Source organism: Alosa alosa, chromosome 3 (genome assembly GCF_017589495.1).
Source record: "Alosa alosa isolate M-15738 ecotype Scorff River chromosome 3, AALO_Geno_1.1, whole genome shotgun sequence".
Classification (NCBI taxonomy): domain Eukaryota; kingdom Metazoa; phylum Chordata; class Actinopteri; order Clupeiformes; family Clupeidae; genus Alosa; species Alosa alosa.
Window position 1 is genome coordinate 23,720,055 of NC_063191.1, and position 16,670 is coordinate 23,736,724.

A 16,670-nucleotide genomic window follows, 5' to 3' on the forward strand; every position below is an offset into this window, starting at 1 on the left:
AGTACTCAAGTAAAAGAAAAGTAGTTCATTTGAAATGTACTTTAAGTAAAACTTACTTAGTTATTTGGGGGTACGAAAAATCCCCCGAAACAATCCGTTTTACCTAGCTCAAGTTGCTGCAGCCAGGAGCTAAAGCAGCTAAGCAGCTGCAGCGCTACACTCTGGGGGCATGTTCGTGAGCCCCCAAGTTCATGGCCCCAGGGTGTCGCGCTGTAGCTGCCTGGCTGACTTAACGGCTGGCTGCAGATACTCGAGCTAGGTAAAACTGATTGTTGTCGGGGATTTTTTGTACCACAGCAGCCTACTCGATGTCGGTGACCTCGGGAAACGGAGATCTATGTGAAAAATCATGCTCATCATTGCTCGCTTTGCAGTGAACAGTAATCCACTTATTAGACATTCTCTGGGTAGCCTACCCTATCTCGTGATCCGCCTCCATATCTTTTAGAAAGACTTGGCGATTCATGTCCAATGGTAGGCCACATGCTGATCATTGTCACTGTAGTTCCTGGCTGGATTTTCCCCCTTCCACAAGGTTTTCGTTAGTCTTAACTTAAGTAGCCTACTTAAGTACAATACTTCACTCAAAACGTAATCAAGTAAAAAATAAAATTACAAATTTTAAAAACTACTTAAAAAATACAAAAAAAAAACTGCTCAATACAGTAACGTGAGTAAATGTAATTCGTTACTTTCCACCTATAGTGACTGAGGCCATTCTCCTGTTCAATGTGAGCGTCTGATACCGGTTCCGGGCATTTCTATCCATTTCAGTTCTTTGTCTACATTAAATGTACATATTTAAATAGAAATCCACATAGTCCCACAACGAAATACATAATGCAAAACGTATACAATTCACACATGCACGATTTAGAGTCCAGGCAATGTCATGATTATAGTCGTTCTTCGTTTGACTAGTCGAGTCTGGAAAGCAGAATCTTTCCCTTTTTTATCTTCCATCATCGATTCCTGCCTTGTTTCTGACATAGCGGCGAGAAGAGTTAACGGTGTGGTGATATGGAGGTGAAGTGCATTTATTGATGCTGTGTTCAAGAACAACTGTGCAGACTAGCGATATTCAACGGTCATATTTGGTCTGGACCAATTAGACATACCTCTCAGTGTTCAATTTAATACTTATCGGTTCAGTAGTATGAGCTAGCTGTGCACAGCATTTTCATTCCAGGCATGCTATTAGTGCTAGCTTCCTAGCTATATTACTACCGTTAGATAGACATTCTTTGGTAGGAGATTACTAACCTACCTTCATGCTACTTGTTGGTAGTTGTAGTTCTATTTGCTCCTAGAACATGTCACGTTGAGTCTCCTAGTAAACTAGTACTTCTAGTAAAGCTAGTTCATGACTACAATGTCAACCTAGCAAGCGAATGCAATAGGCGCGAGCTGAATGTGATTAGCACTAGAGCCAAGAGCATTTTGGGCGTGCTGCATCAGTGTTTTTTAATTATGGATCCGCTGCGAGAAGCTTGTTGAAATATTTTTTTTCATTTCTATCGTTCTTATGTTTGCGTAGAACATCACTCATGCTAACTACTTATAAATGTTATTCAACTATAACAATATGGAGTCGAAGGAAAGACCTAAAATGGCGCAGCGGGAATAGCCATAGACATTAGCTCGACAGAATGTTCTCGATACGGCATGTCAAGGTCTTTAATGTGAGCTGTCATGTTTTTTTTTTTTGTATAACATGTGGCCAGGTAAATAATTCGTAGAATCTGTACAGTACTGTGTTGGTACATACATAGTTGCAACACTTGTCTCATTTAGTATTACCAGAGCCCGTCTTATTAGACATTCTCTGGTATTATATTCAGGGGAAATGACAGCTTACCCCCACATACGGATACGCCATTCAGACCAGCACATATTTATGCGCTTACAATGTAGTTGGGCGAACCGGTAGTAATTGACAGAGACACTGGTTCTTCAGGTTTTTTATGTCTAACGGCAATATTCAAAATGTTCATTTGAAATGCAAAATGTGCATTTGAATGTCTATTTATTTATTATGGTTTTATCTGATCTTTGTGTTACTGGGGTGATTTTAACAGGGTCACGACAGCAAGGAGCCTGAGCAGCTCAGAAAGCTATTCATCGGAGGCCTCAGTTTTGAAACGACAGAAGACAGCCTGAGAGCACATTTTGAGCAATGGGGGAAGCTTACAGATTGTGTGGTATGTGCTTAGATTCCTCCGCAATCTAAGGGCATGGTAAAAAGTAATCTCTAATAATATAACTGTATGTGTATGATAGACAGTTTATAGGCCCACTCAATATTATTAAACCATATTTTAAAATGTATGGCAGTATCATAGTATCATTGTAGGCAATCATACAGTTAAATGCAAGGGTTGAGAACTCTGAGGGATTGATTTTGTGGTCTCAATCACTTTTTTCACTGCTTTTGAACGTGGTTGAAATGAGACTAAATAATTTGTAATGATGATGTGAGTCTAGTCTGGCATTCAAACACAAATGAATCTTTCAACAACCTAGCTGGTCTTTTTTTTTTACCACTTGTGCCTTTCAGGTCATGCGAGACCCAGCCAATAAGCGCTCCAGAGGCTTTGGGTTTGTCACGTACTCCTGTGTTTCAGAGGTGGATGCTGCAATGGGGGCACGACCTCACAAGGTGGACGGGCGTGTGGTGGAACCCAAAAGAGCTGTGTCTAGAGAGGTATTATCCTTTGCACTTCTGTCAAGTTAATGTATGTCAGAAGTTAAATGTTGTCAGGTTTTTTATTAAACTTCATATTCTTGCTTCAGGACTCTTCAAAACCAGGAGCTCATCTCACCGTGAAAAAGATTTTTGTTGGTGGGATCAAAGAAGACACAGAGGAGTATCACATAAGGGAATACTTTGAGCGCTATGGGAAGATTGAGAGCATAGATGTCATGGAAGACCGTCCAACTGGCAAGAAGAGAGGATTTTGTTTTGTTACTTTCGATGACCACGACACTGTGGACAAAATTGTCGGTAAGGTCATTTGCAATGGAACAGCAGCACAAAGTTGTTTTTTGTTTGTTAACCACTTGATGCTAAATATTCTATTTTGATTTTCAGCACAAAAATATCACACAATAAACAGCCACAACTGTGAGGTCAGGAAAGCACTGCCCAAACAGGAAATGCAAGCATCCAATAACCAAAGAAGTAAGTAAAATATTCCTTAAGCTATGTTGTACTACAAAATGCTATTATTCTATATAATACTACAACGTAGGTGTGTGGGATTGGGCTCATTACTATTCAACTTGTTTTGCTAGACAGAGGTGGTGGTGGTGGTGGTAACTTCATGGGCCATGGAGATAACTTTGGAGGGGGTAACTTTGGCCGAGGTAGGTATTACTCTCAGTGAATTCAGTTTGTGTGTGTGGGGGCAGTTGTCATTGTGTTTATTGATATTTTCACCTTCAAATATCAACATTTTAACTTGCAGGAGGTTACGGTGGTGGTGGCGGCCGAGGAGGCTATGGAGGTGATGGCTACAATGGGTTTGGAGGAGATGGTATGTTTGCGAAAGGAGCCATCTTTCAGATGTTTTCTTCAGTATCCCTTTTGTGTAATGTTAATAATTTTGTCCCACAGGTCCAAACTATGGTGGTGGCGGCCCAGGCTATGGAGGGGGTCGGGGGGGATATGGCGGCAGTCCAGGCTATGGCAACCATGGAGGAGGATTTGGAGGATATGATAACTACAATGATGGAGGAAACTTTGGAGGTATTGTTGCTGCAAGTTGACACATTTTTTCTTGTCAATATTAATGTGAGCGTGAATCCCATTTCTCCTCTTCGCCCTATCCTTCCACTTTACATGTTCTCATTTTGATGGTAGGGGTGTCCTGATTGGTTTTCAAATAAAGGTGTTGGGTGAAGTGGTAAACTAATGGAGGCTAATGAGGATACGTCGCAATCTGTTAGATTACTTTATTCTAATGTAAATGCCAAGCAGTATGCAGTTGAATTTGTTGCAACATGCTTTTAAGAAAAGAATACGCATGAGTGAGTAGGCTCCAGTTATTTTGGATGAAAGTTGAAAAATAAGCCAGTAGCAAAGCTATCTAAGCAAATGTCTGGCAAAACCTGCAGCATCTGTTTGTGTGATAAGACGAGCAGGTTCTTCAAGATTTCTACTCCGTTTCAAGAGATAAGGCGAGGGTTTAGGGGATAAATTATGGATTATAAATTATGTATTGAGCCTAGGTAAATATCTATTTTTGCTGGTCTCCTTGTTTTGTAGGGAACTTTGGTGGTGGAGGAGGTGGAAATTATAATGACTTTGGGAACTATGGTGGCCAGCAGTCCAACTATGGACCCATGAAGGGAAATAACTTTGGTGGAAGAAATTCGGGTGGACCCTATGCTGGTAAAGAATCTCTTCTGACAATACAGCACTTACAAAACACAAAGGTCTTTTGGTCCCCATGTAGTAATGTCTTTGGTTCCTTTTTAGGTGGCTATGGTGGCGGTGGCGGCGGCAGTGGTGGCTATGGCTCTCGGCGATATTAACTCTCACTAATCAGTGGTAAGTTCAGTTCATCTGCAACCAGTTGTGCAGACTGAAGATGTGCAATTGTAGAATAACAATATATTCTATCCTGTATCCATTCAACAGGCTTCAGTTCTTAGCAGGGGAGCAGATGAGCAAAGGAGTTGTCAGGAAAGCTGCAGGTTACATTGAGACAGTCATCTGAGCGCAGTAAAAGGACACTGGAGGAGCCAGGATCCATAGTCAGAAAAGAAAAAAAAAAAAAGTTACTGCAGCGTTAATTGGAGACACCTTTTGACAAGACCCTTACACCCTAGCTACAGTGCAAGAGTGTAGCTAGTGACAACAGAAACAGTGTCAACATTCCTTTCATCATCTTTGATGCTAGATTCCCCCACCCACGGAATGAATATATATTTTTTCCTTTGTGCAACTGATTAAATCCCGTGTGATTTGTGCTAGTGGTTTAAGGAATTGAAACAAGAAAAAAAAAATACAAAACTGTTTTGAGTAAATGTGCCGTCAGCTTTTGAAATAGTGTTGAAATTGTTTCCTGTAGACAAAACCATTCTGTGGCCTTTCCTTTGTTATTTAAAATGACTGATGAAGTAAAGGCTAGGGAGTGTCAGTTTTAACTTTATTTTATATTATTTTAAAGACTTTGTGTTGAGTTTTAACCACTGGTGATTTTGCTTGTCAGTGTCAAGTGTGTTTTTGTATTATAAGTGTACAGTATGTTGTCTATCCCTCGTTGTATGAAGAGATAGTGTATGCAGTTTAGACCACCACAAACTGGAGGGCATGTGTTTTTACACAACTTGTACACAACAGAATTCTAGATTGTTAACATATTTTGGAAAGTGGAACACCAGATGAATAAAGTTGTGTAGTAAATGCTATTATGTAGTGTAGTGCGTCATTGGGTCTGAGGCAGATGGACATAAAATGGGTATTTTCTTTTCTCCAATGCAAGTGTAGAATTATTGTTATTGTTGTGTGTGTGTATATACAGTATGCTCAAACTTCTGAAACCTATGCAACAGGACCTTTCGTTAGTCCAATGGTAGGTCGAAGACGTATTAAAATGTTGATATTCCAGTCGGCAAGAAGAGACCTCTCCCCATCCCCCAAGTGGCATCATACTGACTATAGGCAAGCATAAAACAGTGTGTTGAGGGATGACCAGCCCAGAGCAGTGGTCCAGTCAGCGAGTTCTTACAGAAAAGAGGAGGCAGAAATACGCCCAGCGTCCACAACTACACCTTCTGAAGAAGCTGTGCAGTGTTCCAATAGCCAGCATCTTCTTTCGAGAGCTAGTGGTACCTTCAAGAGACAGCCGCTGGAGGAGAAGCTAGTAAGTCCCTGGATTTTTCTGAGACTCAAGTAGTGTGTCAGTTTGCCCGTCCGGTGTGTTGTAGGCCTAGATGGAGCCAGTGATGGGAGTGCAATGACTGAGGGTTCACACTGTCAGTAACAGTGCAGATTAAAAGAAGATGGAGCAATGTCTAAGAACAAGGTAAGAGTAACTACTTTGCTTGATTTTCAGATTTGGGGAAAAGGAAGCATTTCAACCCCTTACATCAGAAGGTACTGACTGGGTAAGGATGAGTGTTTTTCACAGTGTATGTGCGGTCATGAATTACCCTGTTATACACTAATCTATTTCAGACACTTCAACTGGGGAAGAAAGATGGTAATGTATAACATGTTTGGCACAATGAGGCTGGCCAGATGGATTTTACTTGCTTTTAAACCAATACAGAATGGTTAACAAGTATGTATCAAAGATCATCATGTCAGAAAATGTAAATGCACATACACATTTGTTAAACAATACTAGGACTTAAAAAAGGCAGCTAATGCTGGGATGAGATATGAAGGTATGGTTTTCATTGGTTTATATGTACAGTAAATAGCACATACTACTGCTCCTTGGCTTATATGGCTTTGCAAGAATATTAGAGCAGGAAAACATAAATGAGTGCATGTCTGCTGACTTAAATGAGTAGTGGCCCTATTTCAGGATGTTCTACTGTAAGTCCTTTTAATAGTATTAGCCTACAGCGTTCACAGTTTTACAAAGTGTTTTTTGTTCCTTTTATAGACTGCCTATTTATTAATAAAGTATTCTTCCAACAATAGAGTGGTTTCTTGCTGTGAGCACCTACATGGGATGTGCAGTCCCATACGTCGTGGTTGTTTTTGTTATGCTCTATAGTATCTTGAAACATGCCTCCCTACAGGGTCGAAGGTCATTGGGTAACAATTTCCATAGGGGTCACGAGGCAGTGCTACGCTCTGCCTAGGAGTGTGCCTCATATCCCACACACCGAGTAATTAGATTTGTGAAAGCCTAAACCACAATGTTATTTCAATAATACTCTCATTCTATATGTCCGACCACATCATGTTTTTGTAACATATGACCGTATGAGTGGTAGAACTTGTTTAATGCCAGTTTGTTTGCTTTTGTCATGTAACAGCCTTCTTTTGTAATTAGCAGCTCTAAAATTATTCCAAATGAAGTTTGTGGCTTAACTTGTCCGCCCTGTTCGTAAAAGCAGTGATTCATAGCACTGGAAAGGTACAAGAGAAGAAGAAAGCATTTGAGCTACCTTAACTGCACTGCTTGCCTCTGTACTCTGTATATCTGTGTAGAGGGCAGGCATTGTGAAAGGGAAAATGGGCTGGGTGTTCAAAGGTAATGTTTGTGGGTGAGCGTGCAAACACTACAATGTGCAGGTCTTTTGCTTTTCTAAAGTGTTTTGTCAGTGGAGCTTTGCGAAGTCGTCATGCATGTTTCACACAAGGTGCGTCCAAACAATGAACTGCTGTTGCGTAATGCCATGTCAAGCTTAATTTCAGAAATACCTCATAGATTTAGAGCAGTCTAAGCCATCACACATGAAAAAAACAGCTTACACTGAAGTATTAACAGATTTTTTTTAAACATGTTTTAAGTCAGTCCATGAGCACAATTCAACTGTTTCAAAAGCATTACTGACCAACTAAACCTGAACTGCTCCTACAGAACACTAATCGGTGTCAAAGCCTGGTGTCACTGTATTCAAGACATAAATGGTCTGAACTATGGTGTGGGTGTGTGTGTGTGTTCAATAGGGTATTTCAGGCAAGCTTTCCAATGGCCCTTGATCAAATTCACATTCACTTATAACAGCATTGACAAAAATGTAGCCTGATTAACTGAATAGTTTATTTTTTATAAAGCACAGAGATAAAATTGCCATAGAACTGTAAATTAAGATATAAAACAGACTTAAGTGCCAGTGATTGCAACAAAATTATTAGCATACTAAAATGTGGTATATACAGTACAGAGTCATATTCCAATAGCAAACAAAGTATATATGTATTTACAAACCATACAGATAAAAGAATCTTAAGGGGAGAAATATAAAGAAGTAAAAAACAACAATAGATATTAAAAATATTAAGAGTAGAATAAGCAAAAACTATATAATAGTTCTGCTATTTTATTTCTGTTTGGTATTTTTACGCGTAAGCAAAATTTCAACTATAAAGTTATCTTTGCATAGTACATAGCTAGAGTAATGCAGTACCGCAAGAAAGGGAAAAGAAGAGATTTGGTGGAGGGGGAAGGAGGGCAAATAAGTGCTAGCCATCACTCTTGATGAGTGTCTTTTTGACCCTGGGGACCAGGAAGACGTTCCCGTCGGAGGTCTGCTGCAGCGAGTAGTCGGCAGGGGAGTAGGGCCTGCCCTGCTCGTCCTGCAGCAGGCTGAACACCTCCAGGTAGAGGGTGTTGAGCTGCTGCTTCATCTGCCGCAGGCTGCTGCTGTTCTCCGTCTTCTCGTGCAGCAGCCGCTCCCGCTCCTCCTTCAGCGAGTCCAGGTCGCACTCCAGCCCCACGATGTTCTGCATCTTGCGCTTGCGGCAGTTCTGCGCCGCCACCTTGTTCTTGCCGCGGCGGCGGATGTCGCGGACCAGGGCCAGCTGGGGCTCGTTGAGCTGGTGCTTGGACATCATCTCGTTGAAGTCGTCCACGGGCAGGTTGATGATCATGTCCACGGTGAAGGGGATCTGGAGGGCCTTGGCCCGCTGCTCGTCGCGGGACAGCCGAGACTCCGAGCGCCTCTTGGCTTTGTCCTTGGTGAAGGGCGGCTTGCCGTGGACGCTTGCTTCCGCCAGGTGGGTTTTGGCATGCTTGGGGTTCCGGTTCTTTCGCTGGCTCATCGGGGTATTGGTGGTGGTGGTGGTGCCTGAGGGACTGGTGGTGCTAAAGGGCAAGGAGAACATCTCCGAGTAGTCGGACTCACTTCCTGGGCCGCTGTCCGAGTCGTCCATGTCTGAGTCGCTGAAGCCCAGCGAGCCGTCCCCAAACATAGACTTCTCCGGAGAGCTTATGTTGGGGCTGGCATCCAGGGACAAGCCAGAATCGGAATCTGGGAATTCCATGATCATCTCACTCTTGCTCATGATGGGATCTCCAGCTGAGAATTCCCGCACGTCTAAAGGTTCGAGAGGTGAGCTGCTTGGGGTTTCTATGACCTGACAGACTCCGCCCACTGTGCTGCAGGGCTCGGGGGTCTCTGTAGCTTTGGATGTGCTCAGCAGGTCGGGGTAATATATATCACAGAACTCATCTGGGCTGGCACTGACCGCGGTGTCGGGGGCTTTGAGTGACATCTGACTCAGGAGGTTGGCCGGGCCGGTGGCGGCGCCAGGGAAGCTGACCTCAAAGTTGCCCATGAACTCAGGCGGGCACTTGGGCTGGGTGACCACGGCATCTGGGAGCCCTGGCATGAAGAGGCCGTAGCTCGGGTCCTGCGCCTCGGGAACTGGATTTGTGCTCAAGTAATTACTAGGCTCCTGCATTTGCATGTTCAGGCACTGCTGCAAGGAGTGAAAAACAGAGGTTAGACTCTGTAACATTCATCTTGTAATCAATACAACCAAAGTAAGACATCACTACATGTAACAATATCATTACAGTTTGAATTTAATACTAAGAATAATATGAAGACTTGTTCTGAGAAATATGCTATTGCTTTTGTAACCCTAAACCAGTTTGGTGGGATAAGTCCAACTCCCACCCTCTCTACCTCTAGTTCAGGGATGGAGAGCAGCTCCATCCAGGCCTGGTCTAGATCCGGCCATGTTTTCTGTGTGGGGGGCAGCAGTGGAGTCTGGACAAGAGGTGGCTGCTCTGGAGCCATCAGGAGTTGACTGTTGGCTGTGGGTGGTGTGGAGGTGCCCAAGCAAGGGGAGGCAGTCTGTAAAATCATAGAAAATAGTTTTAGTATTTTGAGGTCCATGAGGAAATAACAAGATTTAAGGAGAAGTTGAATCCATGTTTGACTTTAACACAAAGTGAGCTCTGTCGCTGGAGATTTACTCTCACCTCACTTGCCTCGACCAGCGGGAATGTCTGTGCTAACAGTTCCATGCACTCATCGAAGGACATGGCCTCTCCATCCACAGTGAAGCCAACATTCTACAAACAAGCAAGACAAAACGCCATTTCAAACACTGCACTGACTGCACACTCGCTCGTGTTTAACTTTCCAGCTTTCAGATAGATTATCAGGGAGATCAAAAGACAGTCAGTGTATAGCTAGCAGCTCTAAAGAGAGAATGTGTTTGCTCATGTCTCAATGATCTGTCGAGCTGCAACAAAACCCCATCAGCCCACCGAGCCACCTGTGGCCTCTTAATTGCTGCATGATGGTTACCTAGCTACCTGGTGAGAAGAGGGAGGAGCTCAGAGGCCCTGAGTGTGTTTGTGTGTGTATGTGTGTGAACTAGACTGACCTCTGAGGGCGTGTCTGTGGCAGGCTGTGGCTGTCTGCTGGGCACGGCGCGGGGGACGAACTCGCCCGTCTCCTCGTCGAGCTGCAGCTGGGCCAGCAGGGCTTTCTCCTGCTCCAGGAGCATCTGCTGCCGCTTCTCCTCCTCCAGCGCGCGCTGCTTCTGCAGCTCGTGCTCCTTCTGCCGGTAGCTGACGTCGAAGACCTCGCGGCCCGCCCCCAGATCTATGTCCTGCTTCCACAGGATGTCGATCATGTCCATGTCCTGGAGGAGGGGGGGAGAGAGAGAGAGGAGATCAGTGGGACTGTGTCTGTGTGTGTGTGTGTGTGTGTGTTTTGTGGGACTCAGGCAGGAGGCTCTGAGGTTCCAGGCTACTGGACCCCAGTGCTGCCACACCCTGTCCCAGGGGACTGCTGCCCTGGCTTCTCCAAACCCAACACAATGTAATCTGGGATGTAATGAAGACGACTCCATGAATAATTGATGCACTTCTCCTTTTTGTCCCATGTGTCAAGTCCCCACCCACAGACTGAGGATGTGTTATTTTTTTAAAGAAGTATTATTGAAAATCTTGAGCTATCTCTCTTAACACAGAGATGAGGGTAAAAAGGCCAAAAAAAGACATTGTGTATGCGTCGGAAATATTGCTACTTTTTGTCAATATGTGCTTTTCAGTTTTAGTTGCCTTTCTGAAATGTCACTGACATTGACATAGCACTAACACAAAACCATCAGAAATCATCGTAATCAAGTAATAACCTATGTGTAATATCAAGTTTCATAATCAATTAATAACTATGTTTGAACCTAGTAATGACTGTACAAAGTAAACACTATAGTCGTGGTTCTACTCAGCTCAATCACTAGAGAGCTCGATCCCTAGAGATCTGTGTTAAGATTTGTGTATTTTATAGGGCAAGCTTCAAAGGTTTAAACCACCTTTAGTACACAGTATTAATTATCAGTCAGTAATGGATGGAGGCTCTGTATTTCTCCTTACAGTGTGCTCGCCAAACACTCAAGTAATGTTAATATTTAATGAATGGCCGGTTGGACGAGGTTTTAAAAACTGCCCACGCCACTGCACTGAAACGAAAAAGATTTGAGCCCTGCCAACAATATTATAACCTGCTCAGCAGGTTTGATAAATAGCTACGTAGAGATAACATATCTTTACTACTACTGTGGTCAAAAACTTGTGGACTTGGGCGACCTTGACTGTGGAACAGTTGGCGCTCTGTCAAGCTTTTGTCTCTGGTCTATCATAAACTGCATTAAAATTATTGAAAGTTAAAATCTTGGGTGGTTATAAAACCCAACTCCTCACCCCTTTGACTTCGTGCCAACTGCTATTAGCGGCCTATTAAAAGAAGAATGTCAAGAGATAAACAGTTAGTCTTTCCCCTGAGCCACCAACATCCATTTCACTGAGATTATTTACAGTGGGGGGATTTTTTTGCGTAAGAGTCTCAAAGTGTTGCGTAAAGCCAGTATACTGGGTCAAAAGGAAACATCCTATCATGTGATTTTTTTTCCACAACTTGATCTGACCAATAAAAGGCTGCCTTTGCTTGCAGGCCACAAATCACATGATGAAATGTAGAAATGCAGACAGGAAGGGATAGTTTACAAAGCAGAAGTGTGCCAATGGTGGTACGGGAAGTTGTGGTTTAACTTCTGCCCAAAAACAACGACTCAACATTAACTTTTGCAGGGTATGTCCATATTATTCATTTAAGCAGGAAATCAATTAGTAGCCTAATTATCAACTGCTCTGATATTTCCAACAGTTTGTTTCCTAGACATGTGGTCCCTAATAGCTGGTTGTTTACGTCCATAAAACGTATAGTTTTATAGTTCAACTATTGAACATAATATACTGTTAAAAAAATTAAGGGGACACTTACAGTTTTCCACAATTGTTAAAACACATTTTTTGAAACCTTCCACCCATTCTCAAACTACTTTCACAGAATGTCTGACAGTTCTTGCAAAATAAAACACTCGCTTCAAAAGTTTTACTTGTGCTCAGAACCAAACAGTGTCAGAGTACCGATCCAGTGTATGATTGAAGTGTTCCCTACATTTTTTTGAGCAGTATAGTTCAACTATTAAACATTGGGCCAATATAGATATTACTATCTATTAATGACATCATGCGACTTTTGTACAGACTTATTTAGTCAGTGTTAGCTTTTGAAAGCAAGAGTGTATAACGTTGTTAGTTTACACCGGCCCACTTGACTGATCATTAATCTTGGGTGAGTCAGGTCCCTTTTCCAGCCCTAGATTAGAGGTGTGGGAGGGATGATGAAACGTCTAAACAACAACTTCAACAAATTGAAGTCTTGCACGATATGCCTGCCTAGTGTTTTTCAACAGGTCACCTAGGTTTCTGTATATTCAACCACTTTACACAACTTTTTAACCTTGTGAATAGAACATTATAACTTGGGCTGTGGAAATACCCAAATTAGTATAAATGGATACATTTCACAAAAACAACATTACACTAAATGCTAAATCAGGATTTTTAGTCAGGAATTTTAATTGGTCTGCACCAGTTAAAATATATGATGCATAATATACTACTATACTGACACATATCACTGGCCTAAGTCCTCTTCCATTACTATATGCCACGCTCCTCTACTGGCTTTAAACTGTTAAACGTTTCTAAACGTCTTTGTTGTCTTGTGACTACATAAATATGTATATGACTGTGTTTAATGTGTCATTACAACCACTACTGGCAAATGTCGTTGAAGATTTAGCTGATGCCAATGTTGAGCTGCCCAGGGTGCTGTAGGAAACCCACCCTAAGGGTCCCCCACAAACAGTATGGAGGCCATTTTTTTTAGGGGAATATGATGTAAGACTGACCAGATGTAGTCTTTTAAGAAAAACTGACTTCTAAAAGTGTGTTCATCAATTGGCCTATAGGCACTTTTCACAAAAATATCCATGTCAATAAAATAAACCCATCTCAGAATTGTCCTTCCATATTTCAGGTCACATCCTTAAATATCATTATGCTGTATTTCATTGTTTGTGTTTTGACATTAATTATGTGAATATTATAATGTACACAATGTTAACCTACAAAAAGTTAACCTACAAAAACTAGGGTCTTAAAGACAGACTACCTGTCCTTTGTTCAAAAGACGTCAGTGTAGGCTCTGGACAAATGAGGAAACAAGCTAATACAAATAAAGCCCTGATTTCCTTGAAGAGAGGACAATGCCAGTATGCATATGCCAGAATGCCATTTACTGACAGCCTTGTTTCCTTTATTGTGACAAAAAATACTTTCAGTCAAGTGTATTGACAGTAAACGTTGTAAAGATAAATACTTGTGTGCATGTGTTTGGGTGTCGGTATAACAGAGAGACACATGAGCCTTTATATTAAATCTACTTTCTAGATAAAAAGTTGAACATGGCACTGGCATGTGCAAAAACCAGTCTATCAAGCCTCTTCATTGTCTTTCCATTGTCTCTCATGGCATGGGGGCGAGTGTGGAGGATCAGGGAAGAGGCCAGTTGGTTTACAATTACTATGTGATGGCAGCACTTTATGTAGCATATTCAACATTGTGTTATATGATATAAGCACCTAGCAGGTTCATCAATTGATTGGAACTGCCTGTATCTTCATCTCAGGCATTTCTCTTGAATTGAACTTTATATCTTCACTGATGAATACATGACCAGTTTGCATCTATACATTCTTCACAACAATGTACCATAACTAATCCTCTCAGTTACAGCTGTTGTATAGGCCTACCGTTAGCCTAGGGCTATAGTTGGTACTGAATTCTTACATAACCTCAATGTGACCACACGTGGACACAAATACGCTACTTTTGAAGAGACCAATTTAATATCTGTATGGTCACACTCTTCACAACACAATCTCGTCGTAAAGAAAACAACAACATTCCTGGATGGGGCGACGATTGTGCAATCAACTGTATAGAGCAAAGGTAGGCTACTGATGCCATCTTCACGAAGCATCACACGCTAGGGCTCCCGGTGCATTACAGGGGACTCTAGACGGCCAACAGCAAGCAGAGCGCAATGAGCAAAAATGTATTCGTTTCTTGACATTTTCGACTTTCAGTTCTCCCTAACACCATACACAACACAGACGACCAATACTTCCAAAAAATTGTCCGTATTTTTACATTTACATGATTATCTGCTTAGTTGTTTTTGGATAGGACAACCCGTCTTCAATGACTTTGCAGAATTTTCGGAGTGCGTAAGAGGCGCAGGCTCGGAAGCGTTGGAAACGCCTCCCTAACCATATTGTGTATTTTAATTGATTAAACTATTAGTTCATATAACGTGTTCCTTTAATGAGACAAACAGACAACCAACCTACTACACATTTTCAAAGGTCGACCGACAAGCTACTTCAAATGAAACACATGGGTATAGACCATTGATTTATTTTCCAAAAGGCTGCATGACACGGCGAGCTGGCTAAACTTGTCCGCTGTCGTTATCGATCACATAAGTTACGCAAAAAACATATGGAAACCCAAAATACGAGCTTCCTTCATTTTGAATTCAACCACACAATATACGATAACTGTTGCTGAATGTCTTTACAAAGTTAAGTCGTCCCCACTTTAAGGCAACGACTCCTCCAGGAAAGGTGAACAAGAGATGTTACAGCCAACATGTAACGTTAAGTTAACACGTTCATTTACCTGTTGACTTGAGTTTAATTTGGGCAATTCAATCTCCATCATTTTGGCGAGATACAATGCCTCCTTAGTGTTGAATCTCCCAATAAAGCACGTATGTTTTGTATTCCTTCTTTGAGACCGAAAACACTGGGATGTAGCACGCTGTCACCACCCCTTGCCCAGACGCTGTAGATATGAAGAATACAGCCTGAAGTCTTATGAAAATTTACGGAAAACCCCAGCAGTCGGCCCCGCCCACTCACTGCATCAGCCAGTCAAGACCTTTCTAAGCGCAGCGACGGGATCGTCCCCCTCAGTCTTCAGCATCCATGGTACAGTCGGTAAAACTGAACAGGGAAGTAATTTACAACACTTTATACATTCCATAAGTTTTAGGTAATAGATGGAATGTGGTGCTGCGTAATAGAGTGGGCAAATGGATGGATCAAATTTGAAATGCATTCAACACAACAAGTCAATTGCACGGTAATTGCATCAGTTTCTGATGTCTTCGAATTCTTCCATGTCCAGGTTTGGATACATTATTACCGGGATACCTGCAGTTTGTTGATCAACCTTTAGAGGCATCACATTTCTGTAGCTGGGAATGAGACTTTTGCAGGTAGTTTTGTCCACTCTTTCTGAGCAAACTGCTCCAGCTGTCACAGGTTTGAAGGGTATCTCTCGTAGACTACTATTACAGGTCTTTCCCAGGATGGTCAGGTTCAGGTTGGAAGCCACAGAAGGAATAGTAAGCTATTTTTTCTTTGGTGCTTTTAGCTGTTTGTTGAATCATTATCCTGTTGGAGAACCCCTGACCTGCGACTCAGTCTGAGCTTTCTGATACTTGGCTTTAAGTTTCGCTCCACAATGCTTTCTTGTCATACATTTTTATTGTGCCATGCACAAATTCAAGGCACCCTGGGCTAGACTAGGCAAAGCAGCACAAAAGCAGCACAAAAGCATAACTGAGCCTCCTCAAATGTTCATATGGACACGTTAATTTTTCCTGTCTATAAACAAAGAGCTGATCTTTTGTCTAATTCGTCCAAATGACATTTTCCCCAGAAGGATTGTGACTTGACAATGTGCATTTAAGCCAATTCCAGGCATTATGCTCTTCTTTCAACAGTGGAGTTCTTCAAGAAGTCCACTGTTGTCCAAAAAGTGACCGATAGCATGTTCAGATGGTATACCTTGACCTTGACCTCGGAGTTCACGATGGAAGTTTTCTTTGGCTCTTTGTCTTCCAATTGGCACAATCCTTTTCTTCAGTCTGGGTCAATTTTCCTCTTGCACCCACATCCAGCAAAATTGGCTACAGTCCCATGCACCTTAAACTTGTTAATAATATGTGCAACTGTGGTCACCAGAATATCAAGTTGCTTTACCTTTAAGTATATAAGTATAAGTATATATACTTTTTTGATCCCGTGAGGGAAATTTGGTCTCTGCATTTAACCCAATCGGTGAATTAGTGAAACACAAACAGCACACAGTGAGGTGAAGCACACACTAATCCCAGCGCAGTGAGCTGCCTGCTACAACGGCGGCGCTCGGGGAGCAGTGAGGGGTTAGGTGCCTTGCTCAAGGGCACTTCAGCCGCGGCCCACTGGTCAGGGCTCGAACCGGCAACCCTAGAGTGCTAACCAGTGGGCCACGGCTGCC

The 16,670-nt window shown here is 42.3% G+C and overlaps 2 protein-coding genes across 5 annotated transcripts; one reads left to right on the forward strand and one right to left on the reverse strand.

Annotated features, from left to right (window-relative positions):
- The first annotated feature begins 889 nt into the window (after positions 1-889).
- hnrnpa3 (heterogeneous nuclear ribonucleoprotein A3) lies at positions 890-6,655 on the forward strand. Of its 2 annotated transcripts, none has more exons than XM_048239874.1 (11): positions 890-1,026; positions 2,079-2,201; positions 2,558-2,704; positions 2,794-3,004; positions 3,092-3,181; positions 3,295-3,366; positions 3,468-3,536; positions 3,617-3,748; positions 4,268-4,393; positions 4,481-4,552; positions 4,643-5,415. In XM_048239874.1, the coding sequence occupies exons 1-10, from the start codon at positions 1,021-1,023 to the stop codon at positions 4,534-4,536; spliced, it is 1,032 nt and encodes a 343-aa protein (XP_048095831.1). In that variant the 5' UTR covers positions 890-1,020; the 3' UTR covers positions 4,537-4,552; positions 4,643-5,415. The 2 variants fall into 2 exon arrangements, with proteins under 2 accessions (XP_048095831.1, XP_048095832.1); XM_048239875.1 differs by lacking the exon at positions 4,643-5,415 and adding an exon at positions 6,063-6,655 and having other exon boundaries at positions 989-1,026.
- Positions 6,656-7,708: 1,053 nt separating this feature from the next.
- On the reverse strand, positions 7,709-15,196 carry nfe2l2a (nfe2 like bZIP transcription factor 2a). 3 transcript variants are annotated; one of them, XM_048239888.1, is made up of 5 exons: positions 15,024-15,196; positions 10,310-10,570; positions 9,909-9,992; positions 9,601-9,771; positions 7,709-9,391 (listed from the first exon to the last, which is right to left on the reverse strand). In XM_048239888.1, the coding sequence occupies exons 1-5, from the start codon at positions 15,063-15,065 to the stop codon at positions 8,153-8,155; spliced, it is 1,797 nt and encodes a 598-aa protein (XP_048095845.1). In that variant the 5' UTR covers positions 15,066-15,196; the 3' UTR covers positions 7,709-8,152. The 3 variants fall into 3 exon arrangements, with proteins under 3 accessions (XP_048095845.1, XP_048095844.1, XP_048095843.1); XM_048239887.1 differs by having other exon boundaries at positions 7,709-9,388; positions 9,900-9,992; XM_048239886.1 differs by having other exon boundaries at positions 9,900-9,992.
- Positions 15,197-16,670: the final 1,474 nt, after the last annotated feature.